General features: G+C 37.7%; 1 protein-coding gene across 5 annotated transcripts in view; it reads right to left on the bottom strand.

Moving 5' to 3' along the window:
- SMURF2 (SMAD specific E3 ubiquitin protein ligase 2) overlaps nucleotides 1-24,776 on the bottom strand; it is a 67,854-nt gene that overhangs the window by 19,457 nt on the left and 23,621 nt on the right. For all 5 annotated transcript variants that reach the window (XR_011327274.1, XR_011327273.1, XR_011327271.1 and 2 more), the window contains exons 2-9: nucleotides 19,296-19,334; nucleotides 17,588-17,696; nucleotides 9,097-9,230; nucleotides 7,834-7,899; nucleotides 3,905-3,989; nucleotides 2,504-2,587; nucleotides 940-1,142; nucleotides 682-766 (exon numbers count right to left, since the gene is read on the bottom strand). Coding sequence is in view for 1 of the 5 variants with exons in the window: in XM_069799305.1 (XP_069655406.1) it covers nucleotides 682-766; nucleotides 940-1,142; nucleotides 2,504-2,587; nucleotides 3,905-3,989; nucleotides 7,834-7,899; nucleotides 9,097-9,230; nucleotides 17,588-17,696; nucleotides 19,296-19,334 (805 nt within the window). In the remaining 4 variants the exon portion in view is untranslated. The remainder of the gene's footprint in view (nucleotides 1-681; nucleotides 767-939; nucleotides 1,143-2,503; nucleotides 2,588-3,904; nucleotides 3,990-7,833; nucleotides 7,900-9,096; nucleotides 9,231-17,587; nucleotides 17,697-19,295; nucleotides 19,335-24,776) is intronic.

Below are 24,776 nucleotides of genomic sequence, written 5' to 3' on the forward strand. Positions count from 1 at the left end.
CAAAATGTACCAAGTTTCCCATTCCTTGAGTAAATTACGTTTGGTAGTCTGACCATAAGACAATTAATTCTCACAGACAAGTAAATTTAAGCTAATTCAATTATGAGACTGTAGTTCACTGCAAACAGTGTGTCTAAACATACAAAGGTCATCCACTAGATTTTCCAGGTTCTCCCCTTCGTCTGCTCCTCCACCAAAAATGATCACATTTGTCTAGCCTATTTGTCACCAAGTTTGTTCTTCATAAATATATGCTGCCAATTTCTCAGGTCTTGTTAAATTCGAAAGCCTGAATTAAAAACCAAAACCAACCCAGTTTTTACGGAAGTATCTCAATAAACCTAAATTTTTGCAAGTGCTCAGATCCTACTTTTTGTTTCGTTATTTTGCAAAGTATTAAAACCTGGACTTGGCTATAATTCACATGCAAGATCTATAACCAGTTAACTATACCTGTTTTGAAAACAGCACTGTAATTTATTTCTTGATTTTCTATCCTTGCATTAAAATAACAACTTGAAGAACTGAGGAAGAGAGACTAATTTACTTTGATGAATGACTTGTTAAAACGATATATTAGGGGCCAAGAGTCAGAAATATAATAGTAGAGAAAACTCTGAGGAGAGTACTGCTTAAACTATTTTGATTTGACACCTTAAGGATACTTCCACCATTTCTTACCTAGGTACTCTTGGATCATGCCACGTGCTAACACCAGTCTGAGTATGCAGAAAATAGACCTGACCTTGCTGAGTCGTCCTTTGCTCTGTGAAATCAAAATAAATTAATACCTATAAGAACAAAAAATACAATACAAAAATTCACAGACTGATTTCCCCAAACTAAGGAACCAAAAGGATCTTACATATGAGGAGAAGACACGACCCATTTTCCCAGTTTCTTGGGAGGCCTACAATTAAAAAATTTTAATTTTCATACCATATCCTTCAGGTAAATCAGGAGGAGTGTGCAAGTGTGTCCTGCTCATGTAATTTCTGTGCCTCTGTGACCTGACTCTCCTCTCCGCCAGGCGGGGATCTGACGACTGCCCACAGGTCGCACCGTTCGTTCCTGTAATTGGAGTGTTCTCGTCCACAAAACAGCTCAGCGGTCTGCCTGGACTGGAGTATTCAGATGCTGGCCTGTGGGGAAAAAGGTGAAAATCGCATTGCTGACTGGACACGGGACTACACAACACACTTTATGGAAGCTTCATCTGAGGGCTCTCAGGAAATCTTTGTGGACGGCAGAACTGAGCAGTTGACTTGTCGAGCAGGATACCTCGATGACAGGCAGAAAGCTTCTATTTGCTCCCACTGGTTCATCCCAGCGTAATTAGTAAACCTCCTCACCTATATTAGGGTCTGACCTGACACTTCGTATATGATGCTGCTGGATCAAGATCATATCAAATGATCACATGAGCACTTCCCACCTTAAAAAAAACAGAGTGCAGAGAGTAAAATAATTTTTTTTTTTTTTTTTTTTTTTTAAATGAGCAGCATACTGCCCAGACTTTCTCGCTTTGCCTTCATAGGGCTGAGGAAGTGAGCAGGCCTTGTTATTCCTTCTAATTTTTAAGGAAGGTAATTATACGAGGATGGTGAAAAAGGGCTAAGCAAGATAAAAAACAGTTGTTCTTGAGAGCTTGACTGCAAGAGGAAACATCGAATTACGTGGTTTCATATCTCAATGCTGCTTTCCAAAGGATTTAAAATGGGTTAAAGGGGGCTTGATAAGGACACAGGAAATCACAAAACAAACTATATATTTTGCATCTGTTTTTCTACCGTAAATGTGTCTAAAGCTTAGAATAGGTGTTTTAACATACCAGGAAAAATACAGATAGGTAAATTAAAAAGCTGTTCAGTACCTTCATTCACTTGAAAACTGCAAATATATATCAGAGCTGGCAGCGTTAACAGTACAGATTATTTTAATTCAAATATATCCATACAGAGACTGGAATAATATTTATTGAGGATGGAAGAGACAGTCCGCAGGCACAGACGGTCTGCAGAAAAGTCTGAAAAATATGCAATGACACTGTCTACAATTCTGGTAACAGCAAAACTGTTTGAGGAACAGCTTCGCAACACACATCTATGGTTATTAGAAAAGGTGATCGTCATGATTTCAAAACATGCTCTGTAACAATCAGCTTTAAAAGTTCTGGATTACATGGTCATAGCATGTACATAAACAATGTCTGTCAGCTATTCACGTTCTCTTTTCTTCATCCCTTACGATGTCTGCACATTGTAATGTCTGTATTTATAGAGTTCTACCATAGCAGCTCTACAAGAAAACAAAGTGATTCTTCTGGGTTAAATATTAGGCAGACTGAAGAAGCAGGATGTTAGAGAAGAAAAGCATACAGCGTTTCTGGAGTGACTAGGAGGAATGCCGAATATCCACTAGGGCCATTTAGAATCGCTTGTGCTCGGTGCTCCTGGTCAGCAAGCAAACCTCATCATATGCAGTCTCCTAAATAACTTCTTACCGTGTTGGTCGCTCCCACTGAGTTGTTCGTGTAATATGATTTAAATATTGGATCCTTCCAGAAGCAGTCCTCCGCTCCTCCCACCTAGAATTCAGACATTGAGAGATAAGGCCATGAGTGGTATTTCCAGGAAACCAGGGCACAAAATGTTTCCAACATAAATTCCAACTCAGGAAGACTTACACTATTATGAATCATGTTAGCTGAACAAGGTAACAGGAAACAACTGAAAGTTCAACTCAGAATTGATTTTACATATTCTTCCCTTGGAACTAGGCATATCATTCACAGTATCACACCTTCATGTTCGATAACTATTTGAATTCTAGTTAAACTCCAAACAGCCATATAAAGAAACTTCTTGAAAACATCATGTTTAATAATGCATTTAATTTCTTTTGACCACTGATTCTAATAACTGCTTTCATAGTATCTTCACGTACTACTTGCTTTCATTAAAAAGTCACCTTTGAATAACATGACTTTTTAATTATTAATACTTTTGCACTCCAAAATACACGAGGCTATACAGCTAGCTTTGCAGTTACACAATTAAGTAAGCAGTATTTATACAAGGAACATTTTGAAGTGAAAATTTAAAAGCATTTTTCAAAAAAGTTTTTTGACTTCTCCAGACTACAAATTAACAAAAGAATGCTGTTTAGGACTTAGATGATAATTTACGTTTCAAAATTCATCATCTGAAAAATCAGTTTCTCCTGTCTTTACCTGCCAAGAATCACATTCAGAAGGTCTGTGTTTGCTCTGAAAAAGTTGATGACAGCACCAGAACCTAAAACAGAGCATTTTTCTGTATTCGCAAAACTGGTTTAGGTGTTAATGATGTCATTAACTCTCACAGGGACAAATCAAAATCCTAAACCCAGCCTTTGGCAGGTAAATACAGCAAGAACTCAGGCTCCATTACCTTTTCCAATCATGTTTTCTTCACTATGATTTACATGGAAGAAAAAGTGATCCATTTTTTTAGTAGTGTATACCTCTGCACAGCGCTGTAGAAGGCAGCCAGGCCTGTGTGTTCACTACCTTGCTACAAAACTACTATATGGATGAAGTCAGTTTGCTGGCTGTGAGTTAACATTATATTAGTTTATCAGTTCTATAATTTGAAAGACATATGTCTTCTTAGACAAGTATATTTTTAATGCATTTACTCATATATGCCACCTCCCGTTTTCCAAGAAGAGACAAGACAAGGGTCAAACTCTTAACTGTTCTGTGTATCCTAGCTGACTTATCTCCTGTTCCTAAATTCAAAACTGTGGAACTCTAAGTGCGAGAATAAAAATAAATTAACCTATTTGAACACTGACTTCCATTACTGCAAAAGTCTGTGGTATGAGCTGTATTTGTATTTACGTCACAGTGATGCCGGCTTACCCATCTGGTAAATCATTATCAAATAACCGACTGCAATCCACAACTTGTCCTCCTGTGCCTATTCGGTCTCTGGACTGAAGACTTACTATTAAGATAATAAAAGAATTATTAAAGATATGACATCTGCATGCAAATCAGTTATATTTGAAAGAGAAATGGTACAACTTGGAGTACTAAGCTGAACCACGTTCTGGATATTTTTTCCTTCCCACAAATCAGAGTTACACAGAAACAGTGTACATTTTCACACATGTAATTATCTACGTCTTACTTCAAAGAAGTTAGCTTAAAGAATATGAATGCAAGTTAAGGCAGAAAAAGAAGTTAACTGAAGCTGTCATTAACTTTTCTCAGTACGAGATGGACGGACTGTGACACTCGTCTGGCGGCAGCAGGGTGACTAACCTCACGCATGGCTGGGACAGCAAACAGGACAGTGCTAGTGCCACACTTGCACGGCTAACTGGAGAACTGCTAATAGAAAGAGCTGAAGAAAGAAATTCCTGTATGATTTTGCCCCTTCTTATGTATTTTGTGTGCACTTGGGATTCACACACATGTACACACACGCACACACACAAAACCAGGCAAAATTTAACTGCTAGAAGCACTATGCGTTTGGTTTATTGGCTACTTTCAAACACCAGTGGTAAGAAGTCAAATGCAGCTCTCACACAAAGCAGCACTCAGCACCCTGAGAAGCCCCTAGTGCCCTCAGCAAAACTGTGTTACTTTTTTTTTTAAAATTTTTTTATTTTTTTACATGTTTCATTGTAATGGATATTTATGCCTGAAGCTTTTGTACTACAATTATGAAACCAAAAATTTTTTAGGCAGCTTTTGTTCCCGGTATCATAATTTGCAAATGTCCAACCTGATAATTTATGACACTTGTGTTCCTGTGGGGTTGGGGTTTTTTTTGATGTTTTGTTTTGTGTTTAACAATAAAATGATTGCTTAAAAAGCTAAATAAGTGCTGTGGCACATATTTCTTGAGGTGGCACTACTGTACCTCTGGACAACAGTCTTCAAGTCCTATTTATGTATGCAGTGAAGTAAACTTACAGACCTTAACCTAGACACAACCAAACTTTTGTCAAGATCACAAAGTTAAAAAAGATGTAGTAGTACTGGCAGTTTTTGCCAGAGAATCCAAATCTTCAACAACAACAACAACAACATGTTTTGAAGCTTAGGAACTGGGGCCTTCAACAGACTAACTCAGGGAGCCCTGCAGTATCTGCTTGCTTTATTCCTAATCAATACTGACTCCTAGTCTTCCACAAACACTAATGTTACAAAGCAACTTCTTAGAGGAAAAGACACCTTAAATTTAATTTCAACCAAAACAAAATCTTAGATAATATATTTATTCTGCAACGAATTCACACATTACAAGTTCACATTGCTGCATGTAGGCAAGGTTTGGCAAGCAATACACACAGACAAAAATGAAACTAAACAAAGGCAATTACCTCCTCTTTGCCTATGTGAGGACCAAAATTTGTGCACGGCTTCATTTTGTAATGAGTAAGGACTCATTTTTTCTGCACCGCCACATCAGAAATAAAATGGTGGCACAGAAGAGAGCTGCAAGATTAAGACACAGTTCAGGTGCCCTTTGCATCCACTACTCACAAGTGTCCCCTTTTCTTCCCCCCTTTGAAGACAACCCCCGATATTTAAGATAAAGATCCCCTTGCTCCCTGTCCCAAATTATAAAGGCATACCCACTGTGTACTTGATTTGTAAGGTTATCACCTGCTGAAGGTATCAATTACATTTTAATATTGTTTTCCAATCTTGCATAGCCTCTTAATTTAAGCCAGTTTATCATTAAAAGGACTGACAGTATATTTATAAATTCTGTCTTCTTACTTTAAATCAAGATTTCTCCACCATGTAACTACTGCAGTGGAATCATCTAGTTGTACTTAGGCTCATTCACCCATTCAACAAAATTGCATTACTGAAGAAAGATTAAAATATAAGGAGATTAATAACGACAATTTAAATACAAAAAGACAGAAGTCTCTGGAATCTTACCAAGGATGCATTAAATTAAAACACAGCCATGACTGAGGAAACATGACCTTTCTGATGATAACTGCAGAAAGCAGAACATACAGATTTGTTCTCAGCCTCCTCTGTAACCTGACAAGCTGTGTTTTTTCTAGGTTCAATGCACGATCCAGCAGCTCCTGCTAATTACAGAGAGCCCCAGCAGCATGCCAAAAGAGCTAATGCTGCTTTGGCTATACCACTTTCCATGACCACATCAGGTTAAGCCAAGTGGTCAGTCTAGTTTATGCCCACACTGCTGACTAGTTATCTCTGACAACTAGTTATCTCTGAAGTGTATTTGCCATGTCCACACTGCATGGTATTTGTCCCAGGCTTCCCATCTGGCATCCCAACAGCCTTGAGACCTTTCTTGGTCTCACCTTTGGGTGTTGGGTTTTTTTTTTTTCTTGTTTAATTAACACTAGCATTCTAAGTCATGATGACAAGGATGCATGTTGCATACTCTGGAGGGCAGCATGAGAGCACGTCATGGTGCGAGGGTACAGTCCCTGCTAGTGTCATGCCTGAAGGACTGCTGTGGGCAGAGATGATCTCTGCTGCTCTGAGCAGACCCTGAACAAGCTCTCCCATCAGCTGAGCTTAAGTCTCCTCTTAAAAGAAACCCCACAAACAAAATCGCATGCATACAGCATGGATGATCAAGGAACAAGTATACTGGAGCAAAACCAAAAACCAAACCAAGCTGGCAGCATAACGCACCCTAGAGAAACAACCTCTACTCTTCTGTGCAAGCTCACATGGAAAATTTAATATTCAAGAATGGTCTGAAGTGTCAGCAATGCACTTACAATTCCACATTTCAACCATCATTTGACTCTCCTGTGCCACCTCACTCTTATCTTAATACTGTGCAAACACTTGCAGATCAGATGCTAGACAGATGGTTAAAGCAACATAAAGAGGTAAAGTCACAGCTATTATTCAACAGAGCACTTTGAAGAAAGCAAACAAATGCACTGAAGCCCTTATTTGCTGACTGATATTTCAATAGTTTTCCCTGGCTGAAAAAACAAGAACGCTGTTTCGATATTATTTGAACTAGGACTTGAACATAAAACTGAGCATGCAAATTCACTTTTCTTTCCCCCCGTCCAAATATTCTCATTAACATCTTGCCATAAAAATAAAGACCTCCTGATCGTGGCCAACTTTTTTTTGACTTCTTAAGTGACCTACTAGAAATGCTGCCTTCTGAAAGAACTTAAAATGCACCAAAAAGAGAGTGTTTATGAAGTTGGTTGTGGATACTTGTTTTTCAATTTGCCAGCTTCTTTTTAATTCCTAAGTTATTTAAGGTTTATGAGTTAGCAGAATGACAAAGCACAGTTACTGAGATTGGTGACAGACTTGTTAATAACCCGTGAAAACACAAATTGAATTGAGCAAGTCATCCCAGACAGCAATTCACTCCTGTTGCAGCAAGATGTTTTATCCTTTCGCAAAACCTACAGGAAGCACAGCTTTGCTGGAACTCTCAATGGCCAAGAAATTTGTAGTCAGTTTTTCACAGGGAGTTCAGGCCCTAACTGTCACTAATCTTTGGAGTGAAATTAACAACTTAAAAACTTTCTAAATGAATTTGTATTATCTATGGTCTTATCTGTCCCAACACTTAAAATAATATTTGGAGGGTTTTGTTTTGGGGTTTTTGGGGTAGTTTTGTTTTGTTGTTTGTTTTTAATTCTCTACATACACAATTCTAGCTTGAGGTCCAAATGGCTCTGGCACTAGACAATGAATTTGGGAAAAAAAAAAATCAGTACAGAAAACTGACATCTAGGAAGGGTATTTCTATAGCTACTACAAAGCTCCAAGAGAACTAAAAGAACAAAACCCTTACTTACCTACTATCTGTCCTCTAACAGTATCATTGTCATTTGGCCCAAGCTTGCACAAATCCAATCTCTGATCTACAAAACAAGGACACAAAGCATTAAGTCATACAATATTTTGCTGCCTTTGAAAGCCACACTGAAGTACCATCAGAACAAATTCAGCCTAGTGTAAGATAGATAAGACTTCAAAAGATTGGGGAAGGGAAGCAAAACTAAAAATCTTCAGCCAAGACTTCTTTTTTTGTAATTTTAAATCAGAAAACAAGACTAGAGTGCTTTTGCTTTAACATTTTTCCTACTTCACAAAGCTCTTTTGATGAATAGGAAATAACATTATCCTAGATTGGATGTCCAAAGTGATTGTAAGAAGTATTTTGAACTCTCTTCCCTTGTGAAGACCAGCCACTGTCATCACATGCTTCCAGTTCAACACTCACATTACTACAGCACTGAGCTAACCTGCTCCGTCAGTTCACATGTTCCTCACTAAATAGGTAGAACTTCATAAACTGAGCAAAGCACAATGCACTGAAGCACCGATCTAGTGATAAATATTTAAAAATGAGAACTTTAGTTATGCCTTTATCACCAAGGAACCTTTATTGAAGGCAAAATCACAGCGCTTCTCTACCAAAATGTCACATTTATTTATTTATTTATTTATTAATTATCTGTATAGCCAAGCACTACTTTTCCATCACAGTGTGCCAAATTTTGTTCAAAAGTAAATGGCATCCATTAGGATAGTGAGAAAACAGCATCTTACATGTTAATTAACTTCTGAAAAAGTAAATACAAAGTGCTTGAAGCACTTAATATCTTACGACAAAATTTACTAATTAATTTTGAAGGCCCATTCATTTTGAAACTACAAATTTGGCTTCAGGATAGATTTACCCTTTTGTTTACCCCTTAAGACTTGCATTTTTAAAGGTAATAAAAAGATAACTCGAATGTAATTAGAATCTGTCTTCCTTTGGAATTCCAACACAGTAAGCTCAGTCTTGACAATCCACAACCAGACTGTGGCACTAAAGTTACCACTGTCTATGGTAACGGGGCAAAGGAGTTGAAAAGCCAAAGGTAAGTTACATTCTCTAACCTACTCGAGCTATCCTCAGCCACAAAACACTGTTACAAACTACCAAAACAATTGGAATATACAAGCTTTATAAAATAAAAACAAAAACGCAATTAAGTGTCACTCTTCAAAAGTCTGTGCACGAAAGTTTGGTCTGAAAGAGAAGAAACTCTAGTCTTTAGCTAACTTACAACCAGTGTCTTTAAGGCGGTTGATTGCATTTGAAAGAAGTCTCACACAACCCAGAAAGCCGGCTCCCTGCTTTTTATGAATTTTCTTGTGATTCCACACACTGATTGTTATTGAATCCGACTTCCCAATATATCTGAAAAATGTGGAAAAACAGTATTGTGAATGGCACTTACTGAATACTTTGAAGATGCTCCAAAAATCACCTTGGGGAAAAAAAAGATTATCAACCATTACGTTAAAAATTTAACACATACCGTATTGGCAAGAGAGAGTAAGTCATCTTCAGATAAAGTGTACACATTATACTTTAATGAAAGCATGTCTTATGAAGGACTTTACTTGAATACAAACTAATCTAAAATCCTGATTCTGGACAAAGGCATTCATGTAAATCCAGTCTACCAAAATCAGTTTAAAACAGTAACATGACCAGGCTGCGGGCTGGCCCGGTGACCGCGTCTCTTTGAGCGGCTACAAACATGCTTAGATTCATGCCTATGCTCAGCCTAACCAAAAAGAATGGCAATGCTTGTGGCAGCATGTGTTTGTGAGCAGCGCTAGCAGGCAGAGCGGTTCAAATGCCAGGACAGAAACTATCAGTTTAGCATCCTTTTGCAGCACTTCATCTGCCGCTGCTTTTCAGGCTACTCTTCCAACCACTGGCAATGCAAGTCACCCTCATTTAGAGCTCTTCTGAAAATATAAGGAAAATATAAGGCTCAGGGAAAATATAAGGCAAACCTAGTTACACATCTGCAGTTAACAGATCTTAGGGAAGCTAATTTACTATTAAGAAAGCTTCAGAAAGTCCCTGTTTATAACATACATTACATGTTACGAATATGACCCATTACAAACAGATCATACAGTATTTTAGCTGAGATGTGCCACGTTCCCCTCCTGCCCCCTGCTCACACGTGGACTGCCTCCTTGCAGCATTACCATGGAAATGGTTTGCAAAACCTAGATCTGCATTTCACTGACTTGGGGAAACATGGACACTGTAGGCTATTCTGGTTTTGTTTTTTTGTTTGAAGCTTTGTTCTTCAGAAGCAATTACTTTGTGAGCTAGTTTTTCTTTCCAAAACTTTAGGAGGACAATTTCAAAACGCCTAAGACAAATCAGCTATTGCCAATACTGAATTATTATAGTTATTTCAAGTTGAAGAAAATGAATTTGTAACTATGGCTTAGATCCCAAGAACTGCTTGTAGTTCTCCCTTCCCAGACCACAAATTCTGGCCTTCTGCAATTTAGTTCCAAGTGCTTTTTTGTTTGTTTTTGAAGGAAAACTGATCAAACAAACTCAACCAATACATCTCCCCCATTGACTGAGACTTCATTGGCTTTAAAACATCTTAATATTTTCATAAAGATAGAAATGATACTGTCAAGGTTGGCAAACCAAACAATTGAACTAACTGTCATGGCTTAAAATTGTAGCTGTGACCAGGTAAGTTCTCAATTAACACTTCTGCCATTTTTCCTTTTCCAAAAAGCAGAACTTTGACAACTTCTTTTTCCCACCTGCAGACAGGGACTGACCCAAGAAGTAGAAGACAGAAAAGCCTAATTTTAGGCACATACCCATGAGCATGGCTTAAAGTAACCAGTGCACATTTGAAACAAACAAACAAAACACAAACTTCACACAAAAAAAACCCCAAAGTTTTTTGAATAGTAAACTGATTGCATAATATAGGTCAGGTTTTTGGCCTTACAACCTTGACAATGCCAATTTTGCGTAAAGAAACGAGAGATGAAGATGGGTATTCACGTGCACATTTGCAGTCTACAATGTTTCATGTACTTAAAATAAATTCTTATGAAAACAAGTTAGGTGCACTTAAAAATAAAGACTTATCATGACCTGTCTTGAATTTTCCAGTTTTCCTTGTTGCTTTAAAAAAGTCAAAGGTATATGGTTAAACACAATTTCATAACAGAACAGTTTGAATAATATGTAGAACAGCTGAATATACAACACACTTTCCAAGAATTACTGTAACATTTCAGGGTGAGGTTCTCCTGGTTGAAATGCAGACAGTAAGCCATCCATACCAAACAGGTGAGAACTTCTATATTACTACTGTAACCTACTCTGATTTTTGCACCAGAAAACCTGGCTGATTCACACATTTAAAGGAAGTAAGCAAGACAAGCTGCATTTTCCAAATAAAAATGTCTTTTTTTTTCCAAAGGAAGAAAAGAAATAGTTCAGTAACTGCTAGTTGTCTTTACAGCAAGATGTTTCATCTATATTTCTGCATAATTTGAGGCATGAAAATACATGGTTGCATTTAGAGAGTGACGGTAGGACAAGCTGACATTTCCAATTCATTTGGTGGATAAGTTACATTTGTTTTACATCATCTGGCAATAAAGTTCCAACATAAAAGCCTGAGCTAGGAATTTTATTTTGTTATTAAAAAAGAATGTTCCAGAAAATAAAATGAGTAAGTTCAAAAAACCCCTAAACAACACACCAAAAACACCCAGAAACAAAAACCATGAAAATACCATTTTGTTGGATGCCTCTCTCTTCCTCCTCATAATTAAAAGTTCTTGGAGTTTTTGTGTTGGTTTTTTTTTTTTACTCTACCCTATCAGTAATATCTATTTCACAGCTTCAGTACTTCAACAGAGATAACAGGATTAGTATTAATGAAGTGGAAACCTGGAAATTCAATTTCCATATACATTTTGTTAACTCCCATATTTCCTGAATCTGTGAAATTAGGGCTCTGCGTAAGAATTGTGTGTTTGGAAATTTTAAGAAAAATGCCTACTCTTAGCACTTCCACTGCTAAACAAAAATCAAGTATATGCCATACTGGAAACCTCTAAAATATTTTAATGAAATTTTAAAACACAGAGACAATTGTTACTTTCTCTAAATAAAATTATCTTTGCCAAGGTGGTATTTCCTTCTGAGCCAATATACCACTCAGGAAGGTTTGGTATCAAGTGACTTTTCATCCCCATGGCATTTTCCCTGAAGAGTTCAGCTTGGTAGAGAAAAGCAGAATGAAGAAAGTGGAAAAAAAAAAAATCCTGAAAAAACACACCTCTTCCTGATCACAAGCCAGATGTAGTCCCTCCAGAAAGAGAAAAATGCAACACCAAGAGGTATGAACCCAGGCTTGGAAGCCAGGAATTCCCTATTTCTAATCCGTGCTGTCACATAGACTCTTTTTATGACCTGGAAAATTTACTTACTTTGTTTCTCCACTTTCCCGTTTCTGAAATTTTTCTAATATAATGGTAGTGTTATGCTTTGAGATATCCACTGTTTTGAAACTGGGGGAGAAGAGGGTGTGAAGAGACATAATGAAAAATATCATCCCGATTTTTAACTCTTCTCTCTTCCTTCACTCTGACATTGCTGTCATCTCTGGTAGCAACTGCAGGGTGTTTGAACCTCTGGGATGGTCAGAAGAGAACCACCCAGAGGCCGTGGCTTAGACAGGAACACAGCACAGACACGTGGCACTGACTGCCTGCTCCTTTCTCCTCCCCAGTGCTACCCAGCCCAACGTTGAGCTGAGCCTACAAGACACTGTAAAAGCAGCTGCACCAAGCAAACAGCAAGCAAGGTGGGCTTTTACTCCAGATGTTCCTAACAGACCCACCTAAGAAATTCAGCAAAGACTTGTACGCCTGATGGGCTTGAGCTGGAATGGCCAGATCTGATGATATGGGCCAAACGTGACCCAGAAATGCTTTCACTCTAAATGCAAAGGGCATCAGCTTCATCAAACTGGTCTAAACAACCACGTCAAGAAGGCAAAGCTGTTGCAAGGAGCTGTTTGACGGCTCTTTAGGAGTCTAATCTAGGATGGGATTGTCTAAACCAGCACTAAGCAGAGCTGTTGCCTTCACTCCCCCAAAAAAATCCAGGATCATTAGCAATAACTAGGCAAAGTAGAGTTGGAGGGTTGGAGGAGAAAGGTGATTCTGCCAGGGCAGTGCAGGGGCTCGAGAACGTGAAGGCACCAAACAGCACTAGAACCTGCAGCGAGGAGATTTTGGGAAGAGGAGGAGTTGCAGAAATTGGGTGACGTTACATTTGAGAGGTATAACAAAGGAGAGCAACGAGTCCATGCTAATGCCTAGGGGTGCACATTTGAAGGGCACGGAGTGAAGATGGGACCAGGACTAGGTTTTGGTGGAGATCATGGTACCAATATCTTTTAGAGATAAATAGACCATAGGACTTGCTACGCGTTAAGGGCAGAGGCTGCTGAGGAGGGCTGGAGTAGGCACAGGTGAGAGTGGGAAGGCTGTAGGAGAGATCTACGCTATCACAGAATGGAAGAAAGGGGGAGGAAGAGAAAAAGGGGATTTGTTAAGTTTCAGAACTGCTGGTTTAGGTGGTGTTTAAACGCTTTGAATGCAAGAAGGTCTGTAAATGTGTTAAGTCTGGTTATTCAAAGCTTTGAGGAAAGGCCTGAACAATAGGGAAAACATAAACAAGACTGAAAATAAGGAAGGGGAACACATCCAGGGCAAGCATGGTATTTTACTGACATTAAACTGTATCCAGACAGCAACTATTCGGCAATTTCTTTCTGGAAAGCCTCCCAGATTCCCCCCCGCCCCCATCTAGGCTGAAGAATCTAAGCAACTAACTAATTCAGCTGCTTCCTTTCACACAAATATCTGAATTAAGAACCATGTAAGGCAAAAGCAAAACCTTTTTTGTTCTTTGTAACGCTGCAAGTCTTTTAAAAAAAATCTTATACAACAGAGTATCTATTATGCTGAATCAGGTTAGCAAGCCACAAAATTCCCTTGGAATTAGCAACTTAATTCAGACAGTATTGCATAAATATATCACAACAGATCCATCTTACTGTGCTATTTGCATATGCCATCACATGATACACGAGACTGTTAATTAGCAGCAGTGTTAACCTGCTATACAAATTCCAGGCGGGGGACACTTCAATCAGCCTAACACAGCCAAGAGACAGTTTTACTGCACATAAGCCTATTACAGTTATTTAAAAACCAACAGAAACCTTCATGCTAGGAAAAAAAAGCAGGATTTTTCTTTTATAAAATTCTATATAACGGCACCTTCCTCTGGTTGATTTCCTACACTGTGTGGTGGCAGGAGCAGGCAAGCTGCCACTGAGACTCCATCTGTTATCCTTGGTGTGCAAAGCATTTCCTGTAACAGTGGAAGCGTCATAAGGCAGAGACTAGTGTTCCCATGCAATGGTGTGTTGTTAGGGTAAACATTAGAAAGTTTAAAAACCCTACTATTTTCAAAGGATGAGAAGACAGATTAAGTTCTGTAATCTATGAGGTTTGCCATCAGGTGCTTAGCAGTAGGGTAGTTACTATTCCTATTATTTTTCTGTGGGTTTTTTTTTTTTTTCAAAAGTAAAAGTTAATATCTGGTGCAGCGGAAAAGCTGAGACCTGACGCCAGGTATATTACAGTAAAAAGTTACCTTATGATAAAAGCCAGGGAGTAAGTTGTCGTATCAAAGAGATCTGATCTTTTGCTGCTGTTTTAAATAGGAACTGAAGACTAGGTGAGTGATGTTTATAAATGGAAGTAAATTTCTGTAGAGTAAGGAATAACAGGCAAGACAATAAAAGGGGTTAAATGATTATGAAGAAAATTTTGAGAGGGAAAGGATTATTTTCAAATTACAAGGCCTGACATAAAGCGAAATTTTACTTCGAATTAGGAATGCTGTGTATTCTTCTGTCATCAGGGAATTCAACTGCCAGAATCAAACGAAGTAGTTTTCCCTACAGGACAAGTAATTGTATTGAAAATAATATCCTAACTAAACAAAATCTAGGTTTTTTTAGGGATCTTCTTCCCAAAAAAGAAAACAAACCAAAACCAAAAAACCACATACACAAAAAAAGTATTTCATGCAGGTCTAAATTCCTTGGGACAATCCAACAAGAGATGCCCCAAAATCTGCCTGAGCAAAACATTCTGCCAGAAACCCCATTTCTCTCTCTGCTTTTTATATGTTGTGGACTGCAATCACAGTCTTGCTTCAAAGCTAAGACAACTACAGTATCCAGATACAACTATGACTTGTTCCATAGAACAACGTCAAAATACTTTCTCTTCATCCTTCCTTCAAAATTATAACCAGAAAGGAATTTTTTCTAAAGATTTTACTATTTTTTTCCACTACTCTCGTTCCATATTAACATCCTCCCTCATTTCCCATGTCCTCTGCTCCTTCTATTCTCCAGAAGGCAACCAAGTCTCCAAGTCATTAGCCCATGAAGCACTTGGCATCCCTTAAGAACCACTCCTGTCAACTGCTTACTTGCACTGTCACCACAGCACTTCAAACACCAAGACACTGGCAGATATTGGGGAAGACGCAGGGAACTGCTGACATTTGCAACGCAGGATTTAGTAGCAGACAACTGCCAATGATGGCCTACCATTCCTTCTTCAAAAGTATCCCTTCCCTAACCTGCACAAAGATTACAGGAAGGCTTTACACTCAGTCATGCTGGCAGCACTTTCCACCTTACTCTCCTTTTATCCCTGTAAAGCAATGCATTAATGCTCATTAATGGAACCACCTAACTAAATAAAAGTCTGTGCTCACATTTCAGGGACTTTTCTTTAGCTCTTGTCTGTCAACTTCAGTTCCCGTCAGCAGCAGGAGAGCATCGGTGGTAATCAGGGGATGCACCTTGTGGTTCAGCTTCATCCAGCGCAGTGGGGTTCATGTACGCTAAGACCATTTCACGAAGGAAACCGCAACACAGCAAGTGGGGATGATCAAGAGACTCCCTACAAAAGCTCACTCCTGATGCAAGCTAACAAGCTAATGCAGTCACACCGTTACTGACCCAATGCAACTCAATCAGCAAAGATTACACGCACTTTTTTTTCCCCTACCAGCTACCTTCCTGTGGGTTAAGTGAATTGAATCCATTTACCCAGAAGCCAGATGGAGCCAGGGCAAGAGAAGCAGCATGAACACATGCAGTAAATTGGGAAGGGGGTTGAAGCAGGAGAGAAAGGGGGCTTTCGATTTTTGGTGGCAGCAAGCTGCAGTATCAGTGCAATCTACTCTCAAATTTCACCATTAGGACGCTGCGCTGAGTATTAACTGCTGGTGGGGGGAAAAAAAAAAAAATTGTTCGAGCTAGATGGATGGTCAACCTTGAAGAGGACGCAGAAGGGCAGAGGTCTGAAATCTGCATTCTAGATGAATCAACATTTTGACTGTTTTAATAAAATTAAGAAATCAAATTAACTTAGAATTCTTCAAATATGAAGAAGAGCCATTCCTTCTACATGAACTTAAACTTGTTTTATATCCATTTTTCTAATGAATATGAATTAGTCTCACATGCAGAATCTAAGCTTGGACTGAGTTGGAATAAAACTATAAGGATATAACTTTCCTCAGGGAAAGTGCTATTATTTCACTAAACTGCCAATGATATTTTGTTAAGCAGTAATAAAAATGTTTTGTACACCGCACTAAAACATAATGAGCAATGACTTCACATATTTAGTCTTGGATATTCAAATAATGAGTAGGTGAAGACATCACTTTAAACCAGGCCTTCCACATTCTGCTGAAAGACCTATCAAGCTGCTTTTCTTCACTGGGAAAAGGGGACACAAGAAATTCTCTGTTACTAACACTTGATTTGCTCTATGTTTGGTGATGTCCAAAGCCAGCATAAATATGCTCAAGCAATTTCTAATAATATAGATAGGAAATGGAGCCACGGGAAAAAAAGTTAGAGATCAGAACAATGCCTTAGAAAGAAAGGAGAATACAATGAGGCAAAACTGTTCACTTCTCCTCCTCATCTTCCATCCCAAGGAAAAAGATAAGGAAAAAGATAAAGAAGGATAAAAGACAGGGAAAATAAAGCATGCACAAAGAAACCTATATAAAACATAAAAGCTTTAATGACTTACGTTATACAGAATATTCTATGCTTTAGAAAGACAGGAGAAACATTACATATACATGCCATACTGAAGATATTGCTCAAAAGCACTGAAAGATGCTCAAGTGATGATAACAACGGAACAATTTATAGTGAGAAGAACATTTGGGACAGAAAATGACATAAAGGTGAGAAAACTGAACAAGAGGCTTACAGGAGAAAAGACACAGTAGCACTGCAACAGACAAAAACAGTGTGAAAAGAAGAGCGGTTTGAGGGAAATATTGTCAATTTTTTGCTACATTTTACAGAAGTGTTAACATGAAAATATTACAATAAAATAATGCTATAGTACATATAAAGCATGTTGCAGACATCATCACTAGAAAACCAAGTGTAGTGTTTAGATTTTGAGGGAAATGAGAAAGTGGTATTTTGACACATGCATTTTTCACTCAAACTAATAAACTCTGGGATATTTTCCAAGCTGTAAATAGGACAATATTATGAACATCTGACAATGTCTGTGTACTTTAGAGGATTTCACTTCAAACCTTTGGTTATCACTGTTACCACCTACAGGTCATAATGCTGATTCCATTTTGGATCAAGTGTATTCTTCACAGTATCTGTAGAATGGCATTGGCCAGATCCGTCCACCACAACTTTAGCAAATGGATCAGGAAGTCCTAAGAGGAGGAAAAGAAAAAAGCTAGCAAATGGATCAGGATGCTTTAAAGTCCCATATCATTGCACTTTTTTTTTTAATATTTTATTTGAAGTTGCCTTTTAGTCCGAAATGAGAGAAATAGCAATTTATTTCACTGATACAGATCAAGAAAAAGTTACGCAAGTCAAACATGTTGGGGAGAAAAAAATCTGAACACCTTAATCTTCCTAATTCTGAAAACCTCCTAATACTGAGTAAATTCTCAGTATACAAAGAATTCAGCAAAAGGCAGAGAAAACAGATTAACATTCTTCCTATTTTTAAGATTCATTATAATCATGATTTTGGTTGTTATTGGTACTACAGGAAACCATCTATAGCAGATCATTCTCGCTTTTCAACTCCACTTTGTCTTCTGCTAGCTTTCTACTTCACTTTCTGCTAGCTTAGTACCTCAAAAACACTCAACAGGCTCAGCTGATCAACAAAAATCATTACAAAGACGATGCTGGGCTACACAGCTGAGGACGGGAAAGAAGCAGGACCAGAGCAGCCTACAATTAGCTCTACTGCAACTGCTATTCTAACCAACCTATTAACCGACACCAAAAGGGATGGTCCCACCACTAATGCCCCTAGTCATGCAGTCCTATCCTTTTTTCCCCTCATACTAATTCCTCCCCTCATCTGAGTCCCCAGTGAGTCAGCTGAAGGAACTAAGGTGGTGAAACATTATTCACATTTTCTGTAGCTCAAGTTTTGTACCAGTTCCACTTGCTCGGGTGACTCACGAGTCAAGCAGCAGAGTGGCTCAAGACAAGTGTCAGACAAGCATGTGGGGATAAAGGCAAAGCACGTGAGGAAGGGGAGGAACAGGAGCTTGTGAGATTTGCGCTTCAGTACAGAAGTGCATCACAGATTTCAAGTCTTGAGGGGTTTTTTTAGGCATTATTAAACTGTTAAACACCTGAAAACTTGCAATCAATACAGAAATCAAGATATAAAGCAAGTTTTAGAAGTATCACAAATTACAATAAATTTCTCTATCATCTCTTCTTCAAGTTCTTCCCAAAGTTCAGGTCTGATCTTTCAAATTCTTCCTACTCCCACGTGGGAGGTGGCAGGCAGGTGATCTGTGTGTGCATGCCTACACAGCCAATAACATTCCTTTCTGCCTCCTTCATCCACCTCTTAGCACTTCTTTCAAAACATTATTAAAATTCATTAAAATATAATTTCAGAGTAGGTGAGTATTATGACAGGATTATTAATAATTAAGATGTACATCTGTCTGCTGGACAAAAAGTTCTTATATGAAAAACATTTTAATAAATATGTGGCACTAATTGAAAAACATGTAATTTGTCTGAGAGAGAAAATTTGTTTCCCACTCCTACCAAAAACAGAGAGAGTGTGTCAGTGTTTTAATTATTATGTGTGACAAGTGTCACTTAAAAAAAATGAGAAGCCCTGAAATAAAATGGTGTGAAAACATCAAAGCCCCCAGCCCCCTTAATGCACATATCTTAATACAACGATCATGTGCAAACACTGATGTACAGCACCTGCAAAATATTTATCCCGTCTATAAACAAATAAAACTTTAACAGCTACTTACGGAAAAAATCCTTTTTCACCAAGTTTTTTGCACACAGTACTGTAAGAAAAACAGAAATAGAAAATTAAGTTACTGATTCCCAACTTTTTAAAAAGTTACTTTACCTGTCCAGCATTCCAGAAAATCCTGCTCAAAATAAAATGAATTAACATAAATGAATTGTGCTCCTACATCATTTATATTGTCATGTAAAATAATTCCTGAAAGCTGAGCCAGAAGTGTCATCTTTTGGCAATTTACCTTTAGGTAGGTTATAGTGGAAGTGATATGGTAGTGTTTTCCTCAGGCAATAGTTTCACATGCAAATTTTTTTTTTTTTCTCAATGGTTTTCCCAACTCTGTGTTTACCTAGTGAGGAAACTGGACCATTTCTAACTAGGTCACCATACAGTGGCACAAACAATTGCGCCAGTAAAATTAGTGCTGTTACACAAACAGGGTCTTATGCTCAGTTCCACAGACCAGCAAAAGCTTCCTTGACCGTAAAAAATAGTGCATTAGGCAGGCAGTCCAGGCTTTTCTGTTATCCTGTGGGGTAACTAAATAAAAGATTTTACCTGAGAAACATTTGGGTGGACTAGACCAACTTCAATGCCAGTTTTGATGGCTCCAAAGATATGTTTTATTTGTAGAAGCTGATGATTGTTTCAGGCTTTCTTGTTTAAATTAAAAGGGAGGAACACTTGCGTTTGTTTTCCCCTTGGTATTTTTAGTTGACAATCTCATCGGAGAACAGAGTAGATTTAAATAAATAAATAAATAAATAAAAGGTCAAAGGGGACAAATTTCATATAAAGATGCCAAGGTACACACAGAAGACTTCTCACAAAATGCACCACTGTTCAACGACATAGGCTTATCTATTATCACAGGTTTAGTAAGCAGGAAATACTAGATTCCCCTGTGAAACATTAAAATATTTACTGATAACCCAAAAGGATTCTTGGGTATTAAGTTAATGTGTGAATTCCCACAGCTAGTACAAAAAATAAAAAAAAGTGGGGGTGGGGAAGAGGTATTTGGTTGGAACCAATGCTGCAGAAGACTCCTCAGTGTATGATTCCCTTGGATGTTTTTTCTATGAGATCGCCAGTATTTATTACTACCAGGAAATGCAAAGACAAAAAAGTGCATCCAATAATCACATCCCACAGACACCACCTAAAACCAAACAAAATTGGTCATGCTTTCCCCCCTAGAATATTCTCAAACTGATCCTGCAGGGCTACCGATTCTCCAATTTCTTTTACATAAAAATACTTTTAAATAAAAGTAAACTGAGGTAGTCCATGAGCACTCTCATGGAGATTTCCACGGTCAGGGCAGAAAAGCACTATCCTGAATAGTTCTGCATGCTAGCACAGTCAAAGTTACATATTATTCTAAATCAATGGAATTAATGTTTTCCCAATTTTTATGTTCATAAAGATGGGTGATTTTAGTGAAACTGCTTTCCACGGGAATTCAGCACCGTAAAATGTAGGTAAAACTCTACTTGGGTCTAATGAGTTTTGGTCCTCCATAAAACAGAAGGGGACACCTATTAATGACTACAGGTAGTCATAAAACAATCCCCTGCACATTGACATATACCACAGGAAAGGTATATATAAGCTCCCAGGGAAGTTTCAGCATATTAGTTTGATGCAGAGGGGTGCTAATAACAATACTGTTAACCTGAAAAAAATTGCCTGGTTCCAGGTGGTTATTAGTTTTGGGTTTTTTTAGAAAGATGATAAAGGTAAAAAAAATTGTTTCTCTCCGTTCAAAGACATAATGGTAATCCTAAAGCAGAGCTCTGTTTAAGGGATTTTCACCCAGTAATTCCACTGTAAGCAGTCAACAGTAGTAAAATACTAATAGAGAACCAAACATTTCAGGTATTTCTGATACCTGGAGTTCAAGCATGTATAGGAAACAGATTGTCACATCACCGTCTGCTCCACGAAACATTCAAATAAAGTCCTCAGGATGGTGTAATAAAACCCCACAGTTACTAAAGACTTCCATGTGCCCAGCAATTTAAAGTCTACTCTATCCATACAATTGATAACAACTTAAAAGACATTTAAAGGAACAGATAAGACAAACTTAGAAAAATGCTTCTGCAGTTCCTTAAGATTTTATTACACCAAGAACATCCTCAGCCTGAGCTGTCAACAGACACCACTCACCCAAGAACTGAAAAAGGTTACTGCTCATCTGCCACCTTTCATCTATTGGTAAAAAACTTAAAGTAAAATAGATGCTTATATAGATGGCCACTTTTTAAAAATATCTTAAAGGATATATTTATTTGCACAATTTCACCCATTACAAGAAACGGGAAGCGTCAAGTGAAGCTGAAGGCTTTAAATCCAACAGTTCAGTAAAAATTCATCTATAGCACAGTGAGCCATACAGTATGTTCCTGAAATTGTATAATGTCCAGAATAAGATGTTTGACTAGTCTTTTGAGAGAGAAATTGCAAGGTTAACTAACTATAAACACTTCTTTTCAAAATATTAAGCAAGTCTGCCAGTGCAATTTAGCCGAAGTCTCATTTTTATAAGATTGGGCACATGCACAACATACAGACTAATAGCCGTTTCCCCAACAATTAGCCATGAGTGAACAAACTAATATTTTTGGCTCAAGATTTCCCTCTCTAGTAACCACATTTAAGGAAAGTCACATGTCAACCCACTCTGGCTTTATCAGGTTAACCAAACAGGAGAGATGCTGAGAAATCTTCCATTAACAACACCCTCTCTGCCAGGTATTTCTAGGTGAAAAAGCCCAGGTCCCAGGAGCATCAGCTCAATTCTAAGTGAAACAACCTTCCGCCATGCACAGAGCTCTAATCTACCTCAAGACTTTTTTTGGACAAAACTTTTCCCACTGGTGGGAAAAGTACCACTTTTTATGCTCCACTTTTCCAACAATTTCAACACTGTATTAAAACCTATTCTGAATATTCTGATAACCAACTGATTAGTAGTTCCTTGAGAATAAAACTAAGGAAGTTTGGTTTCCTATGGATTTATGTTTTATGGTTGACTGAAAGCTATAGCTGAGGCTTTTCCCACCGGTAAGGCATTTAGACAGACACTCTCCCACGCAGACTCTCCAGTGGTCTAGCAACATGGGATCTCTCGCAGCAGCTTTTTCCTCTCATTTCAGGTCACTGCTAGGGTCTCCTCTTTATCCAGGCAACAATCCGCATAAAACTCATGGCACTTAATTATCTTTGAGGCCTCTATCCTATGTCAAATTTGAGCTAAAGATTCAAAAACCAGAAAGAACCATAGCAAGATTTATTTTCTTTGACAAAGCCAAGTTCGAATGCTGATGGTTCTGGACCCAAACCCACATCATCATCAGATCTGTGGAGTTGCACCATTAATAGATCCTCTAAAGGCACAAAGGCACTGAAGATGGTTATTTTTTATTTCTACGTTCTTGGTTTAAAACACTTTTTATTAAAATTATTTTTAAACAAAAAAAAAAGTTAAGCTATTTACATTTGCACTGAAGGTTTCCAGAAACTAGAATACAAACCAATGCCTGTATATATCGACATTAGTTTGGGGAAAAAAAAAAGGGGGGTGGAGCATTGTACCATAAGTGCATCATCAAAAGACATTAATGGCTTCTAGTACACATATGTAGATAAAATATTTATTACAAAGTATCAATGAGTCAGTGGATAGCTATGTTTTGTATTTATTACGGACTTCCTGGGTAGTCTACAGAAAAGAGAACATTAATATTCCAATATGAAGGAACAATATATACGTGCCAAGACAAACATGCACATCAGTTTTATATACTATACGTTAAATATCTTTTTATCATGCCTTATGATCTCATTCTAACATACGCTACTCAGGTCAGTTCACAGACACCTAAAAACAGCATAATATTATAAGCTACCTAGTCTCCTTCCATGACTGCTTTGCTACACATAGTTCTCAAATACTCAAAAATAGGAATTAAGTGAATCATGTTTGCCAATTTCCTTTTTCTGATTTGTTACTCCAATGACTGCCAAAGAATGGTTTACTGAAAAACAATTTAACTATTGCAAGTAAATGCAAAATATTTAATATCCCCAAACTCCTGTAATCTAATTTATGTGTTAGCTATTAAAATTTACATGCAATTATAAAGAGGGATGAAATAATTGTTTGAACCCACAAAAAAATTGAAAGGAACTACTATTATTGAAAATGTGAATTTTATAGAAAGATAAATATTTATCTCATTTTCTGAATTCCTCTTACTCTTTTTGCTAGCTACTGAAGAACTCTTGTTACGACTGCTTTTTACTTTGGAATCACTTTTACAGAAAAATCAAACTTTTTAGGACATCAAACTGTTGTTATGGAAGGTACCCTATATTACACATTACCACTATTTGATATAAGTATTTAAAAGTATGTTTATTTCTGAATAGTAAGTATATCTATAACACAAGGTCTCCATACTGAAAGGGAAGAACAACATGAAGTGGAAAGGAGAGTGCCATTGTAGGAAGCTTGCAATGAAGACAAGTAAAAGTCATAAAGAGCTATGAGATTTCACAGAATCACCATATCTTAGAGATGATCTAAGAGTCTTCAATGATCCTATTCACCTTCAATGGCTGGATAACAGACCTAGGATGAGCGTTGAGGAAGGAAACATTAAGAAAGAAAATGTTATCTGAATTTAAGGAACTTGGACGTTTAAGCGTAGTGATCTTGTATTCAACCCTCACAGGCATTTCCAACTTATATCAAACTGCTTATAGACAATTTGTTCACCACATTCCTTCGTACTCATAGGTACATTTTAGTGTTATGTTACCTGTATGTTTGTACACTCTCATCTGTTATAACGTGTCTCTTGATTTAATACAAATTACAAGGTTTAAGTGTGTTTGAACCCAGCAACACGAGGTATGAGCACCTCAGGGCTACTGTTGTAGACGATCACAACAAAAATATAGTGGGTTTAAAATATCTATACTAAAAAAATAATATTGCTTACACTATCTTAAGTAAAAAATTTTCACTGATACTATCAGTGAAACATACAGGAAGACAAGTAAGAAAATAAAAAGTAATCATAAATGTCCATGGAAGCAAGCACACCAGCTGAAGAAGAAGAAACACATAATCGACACAATTAAAACTCATTACGTGACTTAGCAAGAAAACGCCCTCCCATCTCATGTCAGACACCCATAACCAACCAATACTGTGTCAACAGACAGCCCCGAGTTTATAGGGGGAAGAAAAGGACTGGGTCCAAAGCTAAGATTATGTTTACTAATCTTCTGGCTTTTCACGTGTCATCACCATAGAAAAACTAGTTCAGCCTTCTGAATCCAACCAACAGTTCTAACATTATAATTCCTGTTGGTTTTTTTTCTTTCCCCAAGGGTTTTTCTCCAGAAAAAGTGCTTGTTCCAGGACATATATAAGACATGGGATAGCGAGGAGAAGGACAGGCTG

This window comes from Haliaeetus albicilla, chromosome 12 (assembly GCF_947461875.1).
Source record: "Haliaeetus albicilla chromosome 12, bHalAlb1.1, whole genome shotgun sequence".
Taxonomy (NCBI): domain Eukaryota; kingdom Metazoa; phylum Chordata; class Aves; order Accipitriformes; family Accipitridae; genus Haliaeetus; species Haliaeetus albicilla.